This window comes from Dermochelys coriacea, chromosome 1 (assembly GCF_009764565.3).
Source record: "Dermochelys coriacea isolate rDerCor1 chromosome 1, rDerCor1.pri.v4, whole genome shotgun sequence".
Classification (NCBI taxonomy): domain Eukaryota; kingdom Metazoa; phylum Chordata; order Testudines; family Dermochelyidae; genus Dermochelys; species Dermochelys coriacea.
In genome coordinates, this window is record NC_050068.2 from 122,916,665 (window position 1) to 122,940,399 (window position 23,735).

Genomic DNA, 23,735 nt, shown 5'->3' on the forward strand with positions numbered 1-23,735 from the left:
GGAAGAAGGATAAAGGAGTTGGAGGCGCAAGTGGTGTTCTCGTCCATCCTCCCCGTGGAAGGAAAAGGCCTGGGTAGGGACCGTCGAATCGTGGAGGTCAACGAATGGCTACGCAGGTGGTGTCGGAGAGAAGGCTTTGGATTCTTTGACCATGGGATGGTGTTCCATGAAGGAGGAGTGCTGGGCAGAGACGGGCTCCATCTTACGAAGAGAGGGAAGAACATCTTTGCCAGCAGGCTGGCTAACCTAGTGAGGAGGGCTTTAAACTAGGTTCACCGGGGGAAGGAGACCAAAGCCCTGAGGTAAGTGGGAAAGCGGGATACCGGGAGGAAGCACAGGCAGGAAGGTCTGTGAGGGGAGGGCTCCTGCCTCATACTGGGAATGAGGGGCGATCAACAGGTTATCTCAAGTGCTTATATACAAATGCACAAAGCCTTGGAAACAAGCAGGGAGAACTGGAGGTCCTGGTGATGTCAAGGAATTATGACGTGATTGGAACAACAGAGACTTGGTGGGATAACTCACATGACTGGAGTACAGTCATGGATGGTTATAAACTGTTCAGGAAGGACAGGCAGGGCAGAAAAGGTGGGGGAGTAGCACTGTATGTAAGGGAGCAGTATGACTGCTCAGAGCTCCGGTACGAAACTGTGGAAAAACCTGAGTGTCTCTGGATTAAGTTTAGAAGTGTGTGCAACAAGAGTGATGTCATGGTGGGAGTCTACTATAGACCACCGGACCAGGGGGATGAGGTGGATGAGGCTTTCTTCCGGCAACTCACGGAAGCTACTAGATCGCATGCCCTGATTCTCATGGGTGACTTTAATTTTCCTGATATCTGCTGGGAGAGCAATACAGCGGTGCATAGACAATCCAGGAAGTTTTTGGAAAGCGTAGGGGACAATTTCCTGGTGCAAGTGCTAGGGGAGCCAACTAGGGGGAGCGCTTTTCTTGACCTGCTGCTCACAAACCGGGTAGAATTAGTGGGGGAAGCAAAAGTGGATGGGAATCTGGGAGGCAGTGACCATGAGTTGGTTGAGTTCAGGATCCTGACGCAGGGAAGAAAGGTAAGCAGCAGGATACGGACCCTGGACTTCAGGAAAGCAGACTTTGACTCCCTCAGGGAACAGATGGCCAGGATCCCCTGGGGGACTAACATGAAAGGGAAGGGAGTCCAGGAGAGCTGGCTGTATTTCAAGGAATCCCTGTTGAGGTTACAGGGACAAACCATCCCGATGAGTCGAAAGAATAGTAAATATGGCAGGCGACCAGCTTGGCTTAATGGTGAAATCCTAGCGGATCTTAAACATAAAAAAGAAGCTTACAAGAAGTGGAAGCTTGGACATATGACCAGGGAAGAGTATAAAAATATTGCTCGGGCATGTAGGAAAGATATCAGGAGGGCCAAATCGCACCTGGAGCTGCAGCTAGCAAGAGATGTCAAGAGTAACAAGAAGGGTTTCTTCAGGTATGTTGGCAACAAGAAGAAAGCCAAGGAAAGTGTGGGCCCCTTACTGAATGAGGGAGGCAAGCTAGTGACAGAGGATGTGGAAAAAGCTAATGTACTCAATGCTTTTTTTGCCTCTGTTTTCACTAACAAGGTCAGCTCCCAGACTGCTGTGCTGGGCAACACAAAATGGGGAAGAGATGGCCAGCCCTCTGTAGAGATAGAGGTGGTTAGGGACTATTTAGAAAAGCTGGACGTGCACAAGTCCATGGGGCCGGACGAATTGCATCCGAGAGTGCTGAGGGAATTGGCGGCTGTGATTGCAGAGCCCTTGGCCATTATCTTTGAAAACTCGTGGCGAACGGGGGAAGTCCCGGATGACTGGAAAAAGGCTAATGTAGTGCCCATCTTTAAAAAAGGGAAGAAGGAGGATCCTGGGAACTACAGGCCGGTCAGCCTCACCTCAGTCCCTGGAAAAATCATGGAGCAGGTCCTCAAAGAATCAATCCTGAAGCACTTAGAGGAGAGGAAAGTGATCAGGAACAGTCAGCATGGATTCACCAAGGGAAGGTCATGCCTGACTAATCTAATCGCCTTTTATGATGAGATTACTGGTTCTGTGGATGAAGGGAAAGCAGTGGATGTATTGTTTCTTGACTTTAGCAAAGCTTTTGACACGGTCTCCCACAGCATTCTTGTCAGCAAGTTAAGGAAGTATGGGCTGGATGAATGCACTATAAGGTGGGTAGAAAGCTGGCTAGATTGTCGGGCTCAACGGGTAGTGATCAATGGCTCCATGTCTAGTTGGCAGCCGGTGTCAAGTGGAGTGCCCCAGGTGTCGGTCCTGGGGCCCGTTTTGTTCAATATCTTCATAAATGATCTGGAGGATGGTGTGGATTGCACTCTCAGCAAATTTGCGGATGATACTAAACTGGGAGGAGTGGTAGATACGCTGGAGGGGAGGGATAGGATACAGAAGGACCTAGACAAATTGGAGGATTGGGCCAAAAGAAATCTAATGAGGTTCAATAAGGATAAGTGCAGGGTCCTGCACTTAGGATGGAAGAATCCAATGCACCGCTACAGACTAGGGACCGAATGGCTCGGCAGCAGTTCTGCGGAAAAGGACCTAGGGGTGACAGTGGACGAGAAGCTGGATATGAGTCAGCAGTGTGCCCTTGTTGCCAAGAAGGCCAATGGCATTTTGGGATGTATAAGTAGGGGCATAGCGAGCAGATCGAGGGACGTGATCGTTCCCCTCTATTCGACACTGGTGAGGCCTCATCTGGAGTACTGTGTCCAGTTTTGGGCCCCACACTACAGGAAGGATGTGGATAAATTGGAAAGAGTACAACGAAGGGCAACGAAAATGATTAGGGGTCTAGAGCACATGACTTATGAGGAGAGGCTGAGGGAGCTGGGATTGTTTAGTCTGCAGAAGAGAAGAATGAGGGGGGATTTGATAGCTGCTTTCAACTACCTGAAAGGGGGTTTCAAAGAGGATGGCTCTAGACTGTTCTCAATGGTAGCAGATGACAGAACGAGGAGTAATGGTCTCAAGTTGCAATGGGGGAGGTTTAGATTGGATATTAGGAAAAACTTTTTCACTAAGAGGGTGGTGAAACACTGGAATGCGTTACCTAGGGAGGTGGTAGAATCTCCTTCCTTAGAGGTTTTTAAGGTCAGGCTTGACAAAGCCCTAGCTGGGATGATTTAACTGGGACTTGGTCCTGCTTTGAGCAGGGGGTTGGACTAGATGACCTTCTGGGGTCCCTTCCAACCCTGATATTCTATGATTCTATGATTCTATTCACAGTGTGGGGAAGATCTGGAAGCTGAGGGAAAACTCCAAGAGTTCCAAAATGGTCACTAATATAGAGCAGGGCCCCACTGTCCTGCCCACATTCCCGTGACAGGTTCCATCCTCATGGTGGTAGGTGAAAATAGAGCATCTGTGCAGAAACTGGCAGGTCCTGCTGTGGGGTTGTGATGCACAAGATCCCATACCGATGACGAGGATTCTGCTTCCTCTGACCACAGTGGGGCTGATCCAGTTGGTGCCAGGGACTAGTGCCAGAAGCCTGGCAATGGGCAGAGTGACATCATCATAGCAGGCTTCCCCTGGGATGGTACATGGTCACCATCTGTCCAGGAAGCAGGCAGATGCAGTACTGGAAGTTGAATCTCTGGCAGAAGTGGTACCAGTGCCAAGCGATTGGACTCCTTTCACACAGATGACACTGGCACCCAGAGGCAGAGCAGGTTTCTTGCCCCTGTGAACACCTCCAGGCTGGTTAGCACTGAGAGGGTCTCTTGTTGCTTTGCCGAAGAAGTTGACAGTGCTGCTTCGGGCACCAGGCTCAACCGTGACTCCCTGTGGCGCCAGAGCCGACTGTATGACTTAAGCACTGATTAGGAGCAGCAGTCCATAGGTTTCAGGTACTCTTTACTCTTTCTGAATCATCTTACCAGACTTAAAGGATGGAGACCATCCCCTGACCAGTGCCTCTCTAAAGCCTTGTATTTCTTCTTTGGTATGGGTGAGGGAGAACAATGCCAGGATTCCACTAAAGCTAGAGGTGCACTTCTCACTAAAACTGCAGCACTTAGCACAGAGTCAGACCAGAACGGCTCCAATGGTAGCTTGAATGCTGCCTCCATCAATAAGAATTTCAGCCTAGTCTCCCTGTCCACGTAAACTCCCCACAAATCTGGCACTGGTCCTTCATGTGTGCTTCCCCCAAGTACTTCAGGCAACTATTGTGTAGCATGCTCATTGGCATAGGTCTGGAGCAAGAACAACAGCTTGAAACCTGGTGACTGCAGCATACCTTTGTACCGTGAATTAAAAGAAACCCAAACAGGGAAAACAAAGTAAAAAAAATATTTACTATAACAGCTAAACTTACTAACTAAGAACAATAAAAAAAAAGTAGATTAACTTTAAAACCTGTTGGATAAGCTTTGCTTCACAGCCTCTAAAAGTTGAGCTATCAATTAGGAAAACTGGTGGCTTCTCTCCATCCAAGCTAACAATGCAACTGTCTACAGCCATCTGAGTATCCAAGTGCATCTGAGGCACTGAACACAGTTAATATAGCTAGATCAGGTGAACAGAAGAGTAGGGGTGCCTCGTCCACCAGTAAGATCTCTTTCCAATGCAGACAGCTGGACCAGCTACTGGGCCAACCTGTAGAGTACTGCAGCATCAAATGCTTTTAGTCTGAATAGTAGTAGGGGGACCTACACCCCACAGGAAGTTATTGTGGAAAGGATTTTTGAAATCTGACAGCCTTTCTTGAACCACACACAGCAATGATTACATCTGGATTTGACCCTTCAGTTGCTGATGCAATATTTTCAGCCTACTTTCAAAAACCCCTGTATTCAGACTTGCAAGAAGTTATGGAGAAGAGAGGCAACCCACGTTATGTACCACAGGACAAAAAAGCGTAAAGTTGATTAGCTTGCATAACGCAGAAAAATCTGTATACATTGAACCAGAATTCTTGTTATCCAATAAATTCTTCAAAAGAAGTGTGAAAGTCTCAGAAATAGGATATTACAATTGCGACAGAATATACCCATGTTCACACCCTACACATTATTGTAATAATGCTTGTACAAAATATGCCTTTGAGGTATCATTTAAACACTCACCTTACTGATCAATATCATTGCAAAATGCACATAGGAGCATTATATGTAAAGTTATGAACATAAACTGAGATCATGACTAAAAGTATGTTTTCCAGATAAGTTTGGGGAGTAGCCAAACTAGTTCCTCAGAGACAAAGGGCAAGCAGATGCCTCAGCTAGATGTAAATAAGACTGATGGACCATTACCTGCTAAGTGGCCATTCTTTGACAAGAAAGGGGGCAGGGGCAAAAGAAAAAGAAATTCTACATTTTAGCAAACAATATGGAGTATCCTTCCACAATGACTGCTTGTTGCCTTGCTCCCAGCTGGAAATGTTTTCAAGAGCGGGACAAACTATAAAAAGCAGGAGCCAACACCCCAAGACACCCCTTTTTCACCGCTACCCATATTCTCCACACCTAAGACAAAAGGAAATAGCCACTGGATTCTAGGGGAGGAGTCTTGACCTGACAATTTGGTCAGTAATCTGCTAGAGCATGTGGTGAAAAAGTTTGCTTTGCAACTAAGATAGTTTCTTAAGTAGATACTAGTAAACGTTTTCTCTTTATTTTTCTTGTAACCATTTCGGACTTTTATGCCTCTTCACTCATACTCACTTAAAATCTCTGTAGTTAATACACTTATTTTATTGTTTTATCTAATCCAAGGTGTTTAAACTCAAGTGTCTGGATAACTTCTTTAAATAATAAACTGACATATTATTCCCTTAACAAAATGAAGGAACTAGAACTGCTGGTGCAGGAAGTGAAACCAGATATTATAGATATGGCCAGTGTTTTCCAGCAATGAAAACAGAGATTTCAAAAGTTTTCAAAGCTGTATATTCCAGAAATTTCAGATATGAATAATTCTAATGCAAAAAATACATGTATTGACAAACATGAGCAACATGTAATCCTTTAGAGCATGAAAGTGCACTGGTGGAGGGGGCAGGAGCCAGCTGTGTGCAGGGGAGGGGGTACAGACACTAGGCACTGAGGGCTAGAAATAGGGAAAGTGCGTGGCGGAAAAGCACTGTGGGCACTGCCGAGAGCAGGTGTAAGAACCGTCCACTCTGCAGCATGGTGAGGGAACCTGGTGCCCCACCAGCATATGCCCTGCCTGCCCAGGAAAAGCTCCAGGGTGGTTTCGTCGAGCCCAGACCTGTATGAGGAGAGGATAAGATGGCGGCAAGTCTCAACAGCAGTCAGCCCCCCAGCCTTTGCCCTGCACCCTGGGGAGGCACGTAACCCCATACACATCACCTCTGCCCTATGGATGAGGTTTAAAAAAAATATTTATTTATTTAATCATTATGATAAGTCATCATTTCTGGAAATTAAGGTCTCTTCTCTGCGGCCAACCAAGGCCATATTCCTAAAAGGCCCAAAAAAAAAAAAATCAACGAAACAGATTGGAGGAAGCAGTAACCTATAAATCCCAATAAGTAGCTCCCTCCTATTTATTCAAGAGCAGTAACCCTATAAAAGGAAAGTTAGTTACATTTCATTAAGAACTGAGGGTTTGTAATATTATGCAATCAGTGCATAGGTCATATCTTCAGGATGAAATTAAAAAATGTGGGGGGAAGAAATCTTACCTTTTCTTAGGGGTAGTTCACCACTTTGTGCCAATTCTGTTCCAGTGTATACAATTTCTCCATCTTTCACCATTTCATTCCACAAGCCACAGAGTCCATCTCGTGTAAAAGCAAGCTGTTAAAAATAATTTTTATAAAGTAAGTTATGTACAGCTTTCCCTAGATTTACCCACACCTCTCAAACAAAGCTTTTGAAATCATGGTCAGTATTTTCCTCAAAGCAAAAAAGACTATCGTAACACATACTTATAATTTAGTTGTCCTAGAGGTAGTCTCTTTGAAATCTTAAAGCAAATACAAGGTTTCCACACCACATAAATAACTTTCAGATGACTTCTAAAAGCATTACAGAATTTGCTCTCAACCACCCCGCTAGGTCTGCTCTCTTCAGGATCAACCTACTTGAAGGAAAAACTTCAAAATACATTAGAATATTGACTTCAAATAATTTCTAGCATTACACTTTAACCAACCAGAACATGAAACAAAAATCATCATCAACTAGGCAATATGATTCTGAAGAACTAGAAGAGACAATACTTCAACATGAGGTTATAGCTAAGAATTTTATACTGGAAAAGCATTGCAGATGATTTAAGTCAAAATGTCCCTAACAGTTAATTTGAAGATGTCTGTGTCAACACCCAACCTGCAGAGGGAACAAAAAATAGCAATCTGGCCCATCTAGCTGGTGGGCAGATTGCTGTGGGACATAATGAGGACCAACTCAAAGTTGTTGGCATTCAAAGAACAGCTGCAAATGGTGAAGTGCCGCTTCTGGGTCTGAGAAATGAGCACTGTCTGATAGGATTGCATTGTAACATAGGCTTGGGACAACGAACAGTGGCAGTAGAACCTTCAGATGGAAAGGCCATATTGCTGGATCTGTGTGCCAAGCTTACCACAGCTTTCCAGTGCAGAGACACCATAATGAGAGCTGCACTAAAGAGTGCAGAAGCAAGTGGCAATCACACTGTGGAAACTTACAGTGCTGGATTGCTACCAGTCAGCAGGAAATAATTTTGGAGTTGGAAAATCCACCATGGGGGCCGCTGTCATGCAAGCGTGCAGGGCCATTAATCAATCATCTCCTGCTATGCAGGACTATGACTTTTGACAACATGCAGGATAAATTGGATGGCTTTGCAGTGATAGTGTTCCCAAACTGCAGTGAGGTGACAGACGGTACACATCCCAATTTCGGCACCAGGCCAACTTGCCACTGACTCCATCAACAGAAAGGGCTATTTTTCTTAAGTTATTCAAGCGCTAGTAGATTATCAGGGATGCTTCCCCAACACAAATGTGGACTGGTCAAGGAAGGTGCATGACTTCTGGATCTTTAAGACGACAGGACTTTTCAGAAAGCTGCAAACAGGGATGTTTTTTCCTGACCAGCAGATTACCATTACTGAAGTTGAAATGCAGTAGTGATCCTGGGGGACCCAGTCTATCCCTTACTCTGCTGGCTTATCAAACTGTACGCCAGCCACCTCGAGAACACCAAGGAAAGATTCAACTACCAGCTCAACAGGTGCAAAATGACAGTTGAATGTGGTAGATTGACAGTTTTGGTAGGTTGAAAGGGCACTGGTGAATTTAATTAGTGTGACTGGATCTCAGCGAGAAACCATCCCAATGGTTGTAGCAGCCCGTTGTGGCCTGCATATCTGTGAAGCAAAGGGGAAAAAGGAGCCACCGAGATGAAGCGTGAAGGGGAGCAACTGTCTGCTCAGTTTAAAAAGCCAAATACAAGGGCTAACAGAAGATTCAGTGCGGAGCTATACAGCACAGGGGTGCTTTGAGAGAGCACTTTGACGGTAAACCTGAACACAGCATTGTGATGGACTGTGCTCTACCTGGCCCTGAAGTTTGGGGGCCTGTTAGGAATTGTAAGATGTGTACCAAGTACCAATGAACGTAACACTGACAATGCACCTATTAAATCTACAGCAAGCAGCATAAAACTATGATTATTACACTTTGTGACTGATCCTATGAGTTGTGTCAGTGCTCAACAACAAGTAAGTGGTTGCTGTCACTACTGCCAAGCATTCTGCTGTAAATGTTGGGAACTAATAAAGATGAATTATTTTCCAAACAATACTGTTTTATTGAATGAAAAAACTTCAGAAACATTTTGTTCAAGTGAAAAGTAAATGCATTAAAACCTTTATAAATTTATGGAACAGAGTTTAAAGATGAAGGAACATTGTGGGACTGCTGCTGGAGGACTGTCCCCCCACGCCCCAAAAAAAGGCGCATCACTTTTCCTTTCACCTTAGTTTATGAGAATTTAGGATTCTCTTTTCTGAATTAAAGTTCCCAACTTGTACATAACTACCCTCCCAGACTAAGGAAGAGAGAACATGTTTGACTATCCCACCTCCACCTGAATGACAACTACAAATGTTTAGTGGTGAAAAAAATCCAATAAAAATTGAAAGATAAAGTTGACTTTACCTCTAATAGAAGCAGACATCCCTCACTGAAGCACTCAAGTAACTCAAGTGCTTAACAGAAGACGTAACTTTGGCTTGTGATTTTTGTACCGTCTTGTTTAAAAAAAAAACCACACAAAAACTGGACCAGTTGCTTAATCGCAGTTAATTCATGTGATTAACTTAAAAAAATCAATCATAATTAATCACACTTGTAATCGCGCTGTTAAATACTAATTGAAATTAATTTGTTTTTTTTCTACATTTTCAAATATGTGCATTTCAATTACAACACAGAATACAAAGTTACAGTGCTCACAATATTTTATATATTTTATTACGAATTTTTGCATTGTAAAAATGATAAACAAAATAGTATTTCAATTCACTTCATACAAATACTGTGGTGCAATCTCTATCATGAAAGTCCAACTTACAAATGTAGATTTTTGTTACATAACTGCAGTCAAAAACAAAACAAAGCTTTTAGAGCCTACAAGTCCACTCAGTCCTACTTCAACCAGTCGTGAAGACAAACAAGTTTGTTTACACTTGCAGAAGATGATGCTGCCCACTTATTTTTTTAGTGTCACCTGAAAATGGGAACAGGCGTTCATATGGCACTTTTGTAGCCAGCACTGCAAGGTATTTACGTGCCAGATATGCTAAACATTCGTATGCCCCTTGATGCTTCCACCACCATTCCAGAGGACATGCTTCCATGCTGATGATGCTAGTCAAAAAAAGAATTAAATTTGTGACTGAATTCCTTGGGGGAGAATTGCATGTCTCCTGCTCTGTTTTACCCTCAGATGACGACCCAGCACATGTTCATTTTAAGAACACTTTCACTCTAAATTTCACAAAACTCAAATAAAGGTACCAATGTGAGATTTCTAAAGACATTTACAGCACTCGACCCAAGATTTAAGAATCTAAAGTGCCTTCCAAAAATCTGAGAAGGAGGTGGTGGGGGAACATGCTTTCAGAAGAGTTAAAAAAGTAACACTCCAAGGCGAAAACTACAGAACCTGAACCACCAAAAAAAGAAAATCAACCTTAGAACATAAGAACAGCCATACTGGGTCAGACTAAAGGTCATAAAGCCCGGTATCCTGTCCTCCGACAGTGGCCAATAGCAGGTGCCCCAAAGGGAATGGACAGATCATCAACAAGTGATCCATACCCTGTCACCCAATCTCAGCTTCTGGCAAACAGAGGCTAGGGGACACCATTCCTGCCTATCCTGGCTAATAGCTATTGATGGACCTATCCTCCATGAATCTATCTAGCTCCCTTTTGAACCCCGTTATAGTACTGGCCTTCACAACACCCTCTGGCAAGATGTTCCAGAGGTTGACAGTGCATTGCGAGAAAAAAATATTCTCATGTTTGTTTTAAACCTATTAATTTCATTTGGTGGCCCCTTGTTCTTGTATTATGAGGAGTAAACAACACTTCCTCTATACAACTCATGATTTTATAGACCTCTATCATATCCCCCCTTAGTTGCCTCTTTTCCAAGCGGAAAAGTCCCAGTCTTATTACTCTCTCCTCATACGGAAACCGTTCTATACCCCTAATCATTTTTGTTGCCCTTTTCTGAACCTTTTCCAAGTCCAATACATCTTTTTTGAGGTGGGGCGACCACATCTGCATGCAGTATTCAAGGTGTGGGCGTACCATGAATTTATATAGAGGCAATATCACATTTTCTGTCTTATTATCTATCCCTTTCTTGATGATTCCCAACATTCTGTTCGCTTTTTTGACTGCCACTGCACATTGAGTGGATGATTTCGGAGAACTAGCCACAATGATTCCAAGATCTCTTTCTTGAATGGTTACAGATAATTTAGACCCCATCATTGTATATGTATAGTTAGGATTATTGTTTTCCAATGTGCATTACTTTGCATTTATCAATATTAAATGTCATCTGTCATTCTGTTGCCCAGTCATCCAGTTTTGAGAGATCCTTTGCATTATCTCCTGCAAATGTAAACGAACTTGTTTGTCCGAGTGATTGGTTGAACAAGAAGTAGAACTAAATGGAACTGTGGGCTCTAAAGTTTTACATTGTTTTGTTTGAGTGTGGTTTTTTTTTTTTGGTCCATAAGACTACATTGGTAAGTTCAACTTCCATGGTAAAGATATTGTACTAACGTACTTGTATTAGGTGAATTGAAAATTATTATGTTTTTTTACAGTGCAAATATTTGTAATCAAAATTATAAAGTGAGCACTGTACATATTGTATTGTGTTGTAATTTAAATCAATTTGAAAAATGTAAAAATATCCAAAAATATTTAAATAAATTGTATACTATTAGCGATTAATTGCAATACTTTTTTAAATTGCTTGACAGTCCTAAAAAAACCCCACATTTAGTTATTTCAAAGAAGGATCTTAATCTTCTGAAAAAGAACATAGGGTAGGATATCAGTTTGAGAAAACAGTGGCATTGGACATCCGCATATCATGGGTTGCAAAACTGATATCTTCCATTTGTTTATAAGATAAGACTTTAGTCTGCCAATCTCTTATTTTATGCAGATTTCACTTAAATTTTTAGATCATTCTGGATTGTAAGTATGCACAATTTCACCCCTTAAATTTATATATTATGCATAATGGCATCTAAATTTCAGAATATCTTCAGTCATTCTATGAGTTTCTTCATAACACAGCAATCTTGTATTTCAGAAGACGAAGTTCAACTACACATTTATAGGTGTTGCTTACAATCAAAAGATTGGTTTCAGAGTAGCAGCCGTGTTAATGCTCTAATAAATTTGTTAGTCTCTAAGGTGCCACAAGTAATCAAAAGATTGGTTTCCCAATTTCAGCTTCTAATCCTCTTGTAGAGCATGAAGTCCAAACTTGGTACTGAAAAAAAAATCCTGCCAACTCAGCTAAAAAACTGACAACAGGCCAACTGCACTTGGCTTTCGCTGTAAGTTTTATTCAAGTAACTTCCGCGATATTCTACATAAAGAAAACGCTACTCACAGGACTAAATAGCCCTCAGAAAGAATTGTTCTGTCTAGTATATACAGGGTTTTTTTTTAATTTATTTCAAAGACGGTGTTGTATAGATAGCTTTTAGAAAGACAGCTTTTGCTGTTTTACTGGCATTTAAGTTATTATCTTGCTTCATTATCTGAAAAAATGAAGTTAAAAAAAACCTTAAGTGTAACAGACATAATAAAAAGAAAAGGATTACGGATGCATCCGATGAAGTGAGCTGTAGCTCACGAAAGCTTATGCTCAAATAAATTTGTTAGTCTCCAAGGCGCCGCAAATACTCCTTTTCTTTTTGCAGATACAGACTAACACAACTGCTACTCTGAAACCAGACATATGATAGTGTGTGGCAATAAACAAAGCAGCCGACTGAAAGGAGAACTACTGACACAGCAGATCTACTCCTTCAATTAAACCAGAGCAATTTAACACTGGAATTCTAGTTCACTCCATGGACAGTAAGCAACAAACATCAGCAATGTTTTACTATTATGATACTCAAAACCAAACATGGTTAAGCAGTTTCTTAAAATGCAGTGAATAATAAATTACTAACCGAACATTTTTACCTTCCCCATTTCAGAATCTCAAAGCATTCTATCAATAATTAAGCTTCTCAACATCTGTAAAAGAAGTATTAACCCAGTTATAACCAACCGAGTGGATACTCTGACTTTGGGCAAGTCAGTTAAGTCCGTTTCAGAGAACTCAACAGCTACAGATCTGTACTTCAGCCACAGGACCATTCTTCCCATAAATTTTCTTGGAAATTAGGTTAGCCAGCATAGAGACAAGCATTCTCTCCTGAACATTTGATATTTCCAAACATTTCCAAGGTGCCTATCCACCTGACATCCAAGTGCTATGACATAAGAACTGGAGTTCTGTCCAGAAACCTTTTGGTTGCAGTCTATCAGAAAGAGGAAAATACTCTTCTGCATCACTGTTGGTAGCAATGACTGATGTTCTGGGAACCACCCAGACCAGTAAGTGGCTACGTTACCTCCTGCTCTTTAACCTTGGGGCCTTAATGCTGTGCAGCTATGGTCCCAAACCCTGGCACCAGTAGCCAGCCCACAAGCACAAGGTTTTACCCCTTGAGTCTCATCAGCCTAGTCACTCCTTGCAGTGACATCAAAAGCCCTTCCAGTCCCAAGTTTTCCCAAATGTGTCCTCCCTGAGTTCTTAAGTATAAAGAGACTCAAATCATTCCCCTCTAGTTCATCACCCGCAAACATGTAAACTAGCCCCCATAGTTATCAGTGTGCTTTGGCACTCACACTTCATAGTTTGCACACCAGAGACCTGCTTGTGGTAAAAATATAATTTATTTAACCACAGGTTCAGAGATGAAATATTAAGGGAAAGCAAACATACATGATATACACAGAAAATAGACAACCTCAGGCTTTACATTTCCCTTTTCTAATCCAAGTTACCCGTTGCCTTTGAACACTATTCCTGCATTGAAGAAGAGGTGGAGTTAAACGATGAGGAGGAGGAGCTCCTGGCCAGGTTGCCCCATGAGGCAGGCAGCTCAGAACTCTTTGCCAGTCTGAAGGTGTCTGGCCAGTCTCAGCAGTTGCTCTCCGCTGAGCAAGAAGCAGGAAAGGAGACGCCTTGGAAGTGGTTTGTGTAGTTCAGAGGTGGGTTCAGGGTATAGAAATGTACACGGCTGGCTGTGTTCCTCTATGCGGGACATTTGTCTGTGCAGCTAATCAGTACAGCAGAACAGGGTGTTGATGCACGCCAAGATCTCATGGGAATCCTCCAGAGAGATCTCTAGGAAGTTTTCCTGGAGGTACTCTGCAATCCCCTGCCGAAGGTTCTTTGGCAGAGCTGCTTTGTTCCTTCCCCCATTGTCGGAAGCTTTCCTGTGCCATTTGGCAATCACTTGTGAGGGGACCAAAGCAGCACACACACGAGTAGCATAGGGACCAGGGCAGAAGCCACAAGCATGTAGTAGACATACCTTTGCTTCCCTCCTTACCCTCAGCAATGAGATACAATTACCCCCACCTATGGGAAAAGTGTATGAGAGAATTTTAGATTTTTTTCCCCCCCCAGGTCAGTTGTACCACAACCCTTACCGAGCACTCTTTTCCTCATGTAGCATGTAGGGACAAATTAGAAAGGCCAAGGCACAAAATCAGATTAAAATAAATATGGTCATAAAAGGTAACAAAACAAGACTACATTTTACAAATACATTAGAAGTAAGAGGACATGGTAAGCCAATCACTCAAAAAGGAGGGAAAAATAGTAGAAAATGTAACAGCGACCGAAATGCTAAAAAATTTTTTTGTTTCACTTTTCATCAAAAAGGCTAGCAGTGATCAAACAACTAACATAGCGAACATCTGTATAAAAGGGGTAGAATCAGAGGCTAAAATAGGGAAAGAACCCATTTAGAATTACTTCGACAAGTTAGTGTCTTCACGTTGACAGGGCCTGACAAAATACATCCTAGAATACTTTAACAGAAGACATCTCTGAGCCATTAGTGATTATATTTGAGAACTCATGGAGGATGGGAGATCCCAGAGGACTGAAAAAGGCCAAATATAATACTTGTATGTTAAAAGGGAAATAAGGACAACCCAGGGAAATATAGACCAGTCCAATTAACTTTGGTACCCACAAAGATAATGGAGCAAACAATCAATTTGTAAGCACCTACAAAAAGATAGATAAGATAAGTAACAGTCAACATGGATTTATCAAGAACAAATCACAACAAGCTGGGATGTGCTCAAGGGGAGGCAAACAGAGGCATGAGCCAGGGTCACAGAGGGACCCGACAGTTCTTCCAGCTCCGTAGCCACGGTAGGGGCAGAACATGCCCCTCCAAAAGCCATCAAATGTTTAATTACTGCACACGCTCCTGCCACAAGTCAACCTGATATCCTCCTTTGACAGAGAAACAAACCTTGTGGATGGGGGAAAGCAGTAGATGTGATATATCTCAGCTTTACTAAGGCTTCTGATTCTGTCTCACATGATCTTCTCATAACTAGGGTGACCACATTTTCCCCCAAGGGACTAATGCCCCCTTCTCCCCTCCTGCAGACGTGGCCAGCCGAAGACCCCCTACCACCTGGCCACGCAGGGCTGGCCTGGCCTAAGCCACTCTCCTGAGCCCTCCCTCCCATATAGGGCTGGTATTGCTGCTCCCCCTGCCCTGCATGTTCCTCCGTATCCCACTACAGAGTACTCCACCTTCCTGGCAAAATGCAGTTTTACCCAAAAAATCGGGACGGCCAGTACAGGGCTTTTAAAAAGGACTGTCCCAGCCAAAATGGGACATATGGTCACTCTACTAATAAGCAAACTAGGGAAATATAGTCTAGACAAACCTACTATAAGGTGGGTGCACAATTGGTTGAAAAACAGTACTCAGTTATCTCTTATTCATAGTCAAGCTGGAAACGCATATTGAGTGGGGTCCTGCAGGGATCTGTCCTGGGTCCAGTTCTATTCGATATCTTCATAAATGATTTAGATAATGGCAAATAGAGTACACTTAAAGTTAGCAGATGATACCAAGCTGGCAGTGGTTGAAAGAGCTTTGGCGGACAGGATTAGAACTCAAAATTACCTTGACAAACTGGAGAAATGGTCTGAAATCAATAGGATGCAATTTAGTATGGACAGACTCAAAGTAGTCTACTAAGGAAGAACAATCAATTGCACAGATACAAAATGGAAAAATGACTACCTAGGAAGGAGCATTGCTGAAAAGCATCTTGAGGTTATAGTGGATCACAAACTAAATAGAAAGCAATACTGTTGCAAACAAAAAACAAAACAAAAAAACACCACACCATTCTGGAATGTACTAACAGGAGTATTGTAAGAAAGACATGAGTTAGGCTGCGAGTTTGTCACAGAAGTCATGGATTCTGTGACTTTCTGGGACCTCTGAAGTGACAGGTACAGCTGGCCCAGAGGCTGCCTGAGCAGCTCGGGCAGCCCCTGAACAGCCACACAGGCCACTGCTAGGGCAGTCTTGGCCCTCCCCCCACTGCCAAAGCAGCAGCAGCAGGAGTTTGGGTGTCGGAGGGGGCGAGGGCTCTGCGTGGCACTTACCTCGAGAAGCTCCCCAGAAGGGGAGACAAGTCCCTCCCTCAGCTCCTAGCTCTGCTCACTGCCCCTGCCCCAAGTGCTGGCTCCACAGCTCCCATTATCTGGGAACTGTAGCTAATGGGAGCTGCAGGGGTGGTGCCTGCAGACAGAGGCAACGCGCAGAGCTAGGAGCTCAGGGAGGGATAGGTTGCCGCTTCCGGGGAAGCGCAAGGAGCCGGTTAGGGAGCCTGCCAGCCCCACCATGCCCCACCCCAAACATTCGTGGCACCCCTCCACCCAAGATTTAGTCAGGAGTATATAGTACAAGTTATGGACAGGTCACGGACCTGTTTAGTGACTCGTCCATAACTTTTACTTTAAAAAAACCTCACACCTGTGACTAAAATGTAGCCTTAGACATGAGAAGTAATTCTACTACTACTACTCCGCACTGATAAGGCCTCAGCTGGAGCACTCTGGCCAGTTGTGGGCACCACAGTTTTAGAAAGATGGGGCCAAATTGGAATAAATCCAGAGAAGAGCAACAAAAATGATTCAATGTCTAGAAAACATTACCTACAGGGAAAGATTAAACAAACCCAGTTTTTTCAGTCTGGAATAGAGAAGATAGAGGGTGGAAATAACAGTCTTCAAGTACGTAAGTGTTACAAAGAGGAGGGTGACAAGTTGTTCTCCTTAACCACTGAGGAAAGGATAAAACGTAATGGGCTTAAATTGTAGCGAGAGAGATTTAGGTTAGACATTACGAAAAGCTTCCTAACTGTAAGAGTAGTTAAGCACTGAAACAAATTACCTAGGCAGGTTATGGAATCTCCACCAATGCAAGTTTTTAAGAACAGAACAGACACACACTTATCAGGGATGATCTAGATAACACTAATTCCTGCCTCAGTGCAGGGGACTGAATAGATGGCGTAATGAGGTCCCTTCTAGTCCTACATTTCTATGATTCTATTAACAGAACATTTAGGGATAAACAGGTTTCTGAAGATACTTAGTGAGTTCAGGATCACATTCTCCAAAACATTTATGTGCAACCAGGGCTGTCCCTAGCTATTCTAGGGCCCTACATAGCACCCCTCTGGGGGGGGCAGGCTTGGGGGAAAGGGAGGAAACACCCCTCAGCACTCACCAGCAGCATGGCTGGGGCCGGGCCACTGGACTTCCCAGCCCTGATGAGTGCAGGCCCGGCCCTCCTTCAGTCCTCAGGGGAGTGGGGATGGAGCGGGAGTGGAGCAGGGGCAGGGCAGAGGCTTTGGGGAAGGGGTGGAGCGGGGGCAGGGCTGGGGTGGAGCGGGGGCAGAAGAGGCAAAGCAGGGGCTGGAGCAGCATGCAGCTGTGTAGGGCACCAGAAAAGTACAGCTGCGTACTTTGCGTATTGGTAAGGACAGCCCTGTGTGCAACTGCTTGTCTTACAGAGAAGAAATTCAACTGATAGGCCGCCTTACTGCATTTGCTTCCATACCAGACCAGAGTCACCATTTGGAGTATGGAATTAGGAAGCACTACATTAATGTACTGCACATGCAGCAGCCCCCACTGTAACCTATTGGTAATCTAACCCGCATAATTAAACTGAGGCTTTTAATCTGACTGGCACTAGGTTTACTTTTTCAAGTTAGAAGCTAAAGTGTTTATTTAGTTTAATAGATTTTCTTTAGCCCAATTAACAACTAACTTAAAAAAATAAATTTAAAAGCCTACTCTCCCTCTGTGCAAACTCCTATTCCAACTGTTAGCTATTTCTCTCAAGTACTGAATCCCCTCCTGGGCAGATGACCTTGAGCAGGAAGACAGCAGAATCTAGGAGATCTAACTTTTCATTAACTCCATAGACCAAATCATTCATGCCAATTATTATGCTCCTTTCTAATCCAAATGGAGGAGACACTACCACATCACCTGCATAAGACCCTGAATCCTTACCATATTTTTCCATGCACAATCTCAATTGAAGTTTTTTTAAAAATAGGATTCTTTTAGAAACAAACAGGAGTTGGGTAAATTGTTTTGGAATCAACTGTTTAGAGATTTGTTTTCCAAGATTCTCTGAACATGGTCTAGCTCAGGGGTGGGCAAACCCGAGGGCCACATCAGGGTGCAAAACTGTATGGAGGGCCAGGTAGGGAAGGCTGTGCCTCCACAACAGCCTGGCCCCTGCCCCCTATCCGTCCCCTCCCACTTTCCACCCCCAACTGCCCCCCTCAGAACTCCCGACCCATCCAACCCCCCTGCTCCTTGTCCCCTGACTTCCCCCTCCTGGGACCCCCCCTGCCCCAAACCACCAGCACCTCCCCAGTACAACCTACTCAACCCCTGCACCACTGCCACCCCCTTACCACGCGACTCAGAGCAGCAGGAGCTCGCAGCCCTGCTGCCCGCACAGGGTGTAGCTGCGAGGGAGGAGGAACAGCAGGGGAGGGGCTGGGGGCTAGCCTCCTGGGCAAGGAGCTCAGGGGCCAGGCAGGGCAGTCCTGTGGGCCAGATGTGGTCTGCGGGCCACAGTTTGCCCACCTTTGGCCTAGCTGATTAACAATCCATGCCACAAGAGCAAATTGCCCTGTAGGCAGAATGAAAGTCTGAAGTTACTTGTATGAACTTCACTGAAGCACGTAGTGCAAGTAAAACAAAGCAGGCAGCAAAACCATCCATCCAAGAACTTAAGACACAACCCTCAAAGAAACATTTAAATAGCAACCTGAAAAATGCATCAGAAACCTACTAACAACGGCCAGTTATGAAAGACAGGAACTACTCATTGGGAAGCACTCCAAAATCCCTAGCAGTGCAAAGGGGAGAAAGAAAAGAGCATTCTGCCTCTCTTCCTTGCAGCTGCACCATATTTTGCATCAACCCTTTAAAAAAGGGGGGGGGGGGCAGGGGGAGGAAACAGGACCTTTTTTTTCCTTTTTATCTCCCCTCCCACTCAGACAGCTGTCAAGAGAAGGGCAGAGAAGTAACATTTATATTCCCCTGTTCTCTCCCACACACTCTGTCTTTGCCTCTTTAAGTCTGTTTTTTGTATTTCTTACCCTTTTGTTGTTGGTTTTGTTTTTTTTTTTTCTAGTTTCCTTTTCCCAGTCTCCATGGGATCATATCCCACTTACCATGAAAAGCCATAGTGAAGCGAAATACTTCTAACATTTGTGTTTTACTATTTAGCTTGAGGAGTAAGAGTGAAGCTTACTAGAACTGCATCAGTTCCATACTCTGCTACTAGATTCCTAAATATTGGAAATCTTCCCACTGGACACCAGAAAGTACTTTTTCCAAGCTTTGATTTAAACAGAAAGATGCATTAACACTAGTGTTCTACAGGATTTAAAAAATCCTACTTGCTACAGGAGACTCTTAAATTGTTACGAGTGAAGAGTCAAATACCACTAACTCCTTCAGAACCAAAGCTTTCGTTGAGGGAGAGCATCAAATTGATTTTAATTGACTGTTTTCATAAAATATAATGATAAAACACCATTTTTTTTTTTTTTACATTTTTGAGTTATTTAAAAATGCAAGTGTTTCTGAACCCTGTTGATGTTTGTAAGGCTCTTTTCAGAAACTGACTATAAAGAGGAAGTGACTGAAACCCACACATAAGTAAAAAATAGTTTTCGCTAACTTTTCCATTTTAATAACCAAGACCCTGATATGACAATAAGATCCTCGCAGGTGGATGACTAAGATGAGGGCAGCCTCACCAAATGCAACAGGATTCCAGGCAGGCAAAGGCATCTTCCCATACAGAACTTAATTTAAGATCAGGATTTTAGGCATAATTTATAGCAGGTACAAAGATTTCAGACATGAATATAATTCTTAAAGTTTGTTACCCCTTTGAAAAAGTTACCTCTAGCCGTATGATTACAAAAATAGCCTTCCAAATATGAAATGACTGTAAGTTGACGAAAGCAGTCTTATTAAGAAGAGACAGCTCTAGTACCTTGGCTGCTGCCCATTGCTTTCCCAAGCTACAGCAGATTCTTTACTCTGCTATTCAGTTAATAGAACAGGATCTAAAAACAGCATCAGTATAGGAAGCCCAACATGCTCCCCTTTCCACTAGCTGGCAGGGGAGAGTTTCCCAGCTGGAGCCAATCTTCTGTATCTGGCTTTGACTAGTAGTTTTAGTCCCCTAGGTACTGGGTTTCTGCTAAAATTGTTTAAGTTCTATGCAGGAGGTAGACATGGACAAGAGTGGAAAGCAGGGAAGTAAGGAGAGGAAAGAGCAAGACTCTCATAAGAGTGTGGAAGCAAAAGAAAAACCTGAAAATGTTGTAGGGAAAACAAGTCATGCTCTATAGGGGTTTAAAAAATAAAATAGATGGGAGTCAAATCAAGAAGGGGAAAAGGTATGACAAATGTAAGAGATATGGCATGCTTAAAACATTTTAAAAATGCATTCAACAGAAAGGCGACTGAGTGTTACTATTAACTACACTGACAGGTTTTAGAGTAGCAGCCATGTTAGTCTGTATTCGCAAAAAGAAAAGGAGTACTTGTGACACCTTAGAGACTAACAAATTTGTTAGTCTCTAAGGTGCCACAAATACTCCTTTTCTTTTTATTAAATACACTATATATCAGTTTTATTTCTTTAATTGGTAGGGAGTGCCACCACAGGTATACAAGGATACACTGCATCAGGATGCAAGCCTCCCAGCCTGGGTTCACAGACTCATGCTAGAAGGGCTCAAAAGAACCCTCTAAAAATAGCTACGCAGACGTGGCAGCTTGGGCTCTCAACCCCAGACCCCATCGCCCTGTTTTCAGAGCCCAAGCTCCAGCCTGAGATGCAATGTCTACACAGCTATTCTTAAAGCACTAGCTCAAGTCTGTGGACCCAGGCTGGGAGGCTCACTCCCAGATGCATTGTAGACATACCCTTACACACTTAACAAGATTAATTCTTGGGCTACAAAGGGTGAGGTAAATTTTTAAAGCCCTGGTAACAATCTGTTTTGTCACAACTTTTCACACTTGGCTCAAATTTAAGGGAGAAGGGGACAAGAATTTTGAAATACATCTAAAAGCATATGTCTGAAGTAAACATGAATGACCTGTTACTGTTTATAGCTTTTTCCATATACCTGTCTCTCCCCCAATACGAGCAAATACTCTACCAAACGCGATTCCCCACATGTTAAAGGAAAAACTAGAATGCAGTAACAGAATATTCTATTTGTCTAATTACAAAATATTATATTTAAGAAACTTTAACAATCTAAATTAAAACATTAGTAAACAAAGACAAAGTCAACATCTTAACAGTTTGATATTGACAAGCCAGCCAGAATCACTTAGCCTTGGAAGTCAGGCTTATACTACCAATGAAAGCCTATTATTTAGACTGCCAATAGCAACACTAGTTCTTTCAGTGGCCCTTGGCATCAAACTTGGCTTCTGCTGTGGGGCAGGGTTTAATCTAAATGGCAGCCTCCATTGGGAGACAACAGATCATTCACCCAACAGAGATATTGAAACAGGAATTTCTAAACAGTGCTTTGAAAATTCTGCATCACACACACACAGGACATATCCACATGCTAAGTTGCATGGGTGTGACCAGCGTTGCACATACATAAGACATCACCTGCACATTACTCCATCTACCCAGCACTTACTCTAACACTGAGCAGTTTCAAAAGCCTATCTACAAAAAAAAAAAGTTAATAAAGCCCATATGCCTTTCATCCTTCAAATGCAATATGTGGCACTTCTCCTTGAGAAGTACAATTGATGATGATCCAGGAAAAGAATAAAATCCGAGCTGACAGTTTTCCTAGACTGTTTTGAAGTTTAATTTCTTGTTGCCATGTAAGGCTAGAAACAGGAGCAAAACACAATTGGGGAGCTTTTCCACTTTCCAATGGGACCCAGCACTCACGTCTAGTTCTACAAAGTAGATGAAAACTGTGGTGTTATGACAATTTATATATCTGAATGAGATAATATAGGTTATTTTTAGACGCACCTTAGGTCTTTTTATTTCTCTCCCTTAGAGATGTATACACAGTTTCGCGCACTGAGGCACCAGGCTGTACACCCAGAAGGCTAAGAGAAATAACCCTAATAAGTTTTTTAGAATTCTACAATATTCCTAAAATAGTTCCTATAATCTTTATGGTATGTACAGAATGCACAGTGCGATATAAATATGTTAATCATTGCCACTCAAGAATAATACAACTATCAAAAAAACTCATGCGAACAAAATCTTCATGCCACACCACCCATCATATACTCAAAATGTTACCTTTACACTATGATGCATGTTTTCTCCTGCCTCCTCTCATACCAACATACTTGACTGAAAAACTATTTTGGACAGGGAGACAATAGAACATATCCTTCCTCTGAAAAACAGTTCCTAGTAGGAAAAAGATTATAATTCCTTTTCTATTCCAATTAGATTTTTTCTTAGCTTTTTCATTTTTAATTAAAGGTCTATTTGGATCCCCTCACCCACCTCCTAGGATCTATTAGCCCAGACAACCTTTCAGCAACACCATCAATCCTGCTTTCTATTACAGAACTGTCAGTGCATCTGAAGAAGATCTCTACCTAAGCTCAAAAGCTTGTCTCACCAACAGAAGTTGGCCCAAGAAGAGACATTACATCACCCCACCTTGTCGCTCTAATATTGGAAAGTAAAGACACAAGGTGGGTGAGATAGTATCTTTTATTGGAGCAACTTCTGTTGGCGAACGACACAAGCTGTTTTCTATTGTTCCTTACAACAGTGGTCTTATTCTTAGCTGTTTCTTGTGGCCTTCCAGTTGCTGGTTAGCTAGTCCTATCCAGTCAGTTTCTATCCTCCATAGTCTGTTTTACTAGGGAGATCTACAGCTGGCTAGTAAATCACACACTTGTCTGGTTTGCTTTGCCCTACACAGACCAAGAATCCACTGTAGATAAGACAAACCAGTTTTCTGATTTTTTTAAAAGCACTGTGAGACCCGTGTCAACAAGACACACAGAAAGCAGAAATATATGTTATAATAAAATGCAAAAATGAATCTACTTCTCTAATATTATTACATGTTTCTTTAGCAGCTGTCAAATTATACTAAAATACTGTGAGTCTATATCACCTGACACAGTAGCCAACTCAAGTTATGGCCATGGGGATGCCCCACACACCTGAGTTATCAGCAACAGTCATCTTATTACCAGAGTTAACTTTACAGATAAGACCAGCTCATAAAATAGTAGTTAGCAGTAACAACATATAAAGCATGTAACTACTTTCAGATTCCAGGTTCTCATTTGCTAACCTGGCAATTAATAAAAAACAAGCCAGATGGGGAGATCACCGAGCTCACCAATCCAGAAAGCCATTATTACAGTTACTGCCTAAGCGGGAAGAGGCTGGAGTTTCATAGGTGCTCAGCTCCCACTGACTTCAACTGGAATTGTGACCGCTAATACTTCTGAAGAAGAAGGGGGAAAAAAAAAAAAAAAAAAAATCTAGATTTTAAGTTGAAAACTTCAAA

At 42.8% G+C, this 23,735-nt stretch overlaps 1 protein-coding gene across 6 annotated transcripts in view; it reads right to left on the bottom strand.

Moving 5' to 3' along the window:
- Positions 1–23,735, bottom strand: part of HERC2 (HECT and RLD domain containing E3 ubiquitin protein ligase 2) — a 216,607-nt gene that overhangs the window by 187,077 nt on the left and 5,795 nt on the right. For all 6 annotated transcript variants that reach the window (XR_006274540.1, XM_038384377.2, XM_038384283.2 and 3 more), the window contains exon 3: positions 6,688–6,802. Coding sequence is in view for 5 of the 6 variants with exons in the window: in XM_038384377.2 (XP_038240305.1) it covers positions 6,688–6,802 (115 nt within the window). In the remaining variant the exon portion in view is untranslated. The remainder of the gene's footprint in view (positions 1–6,687; positions 6,803–23,735) is intronic.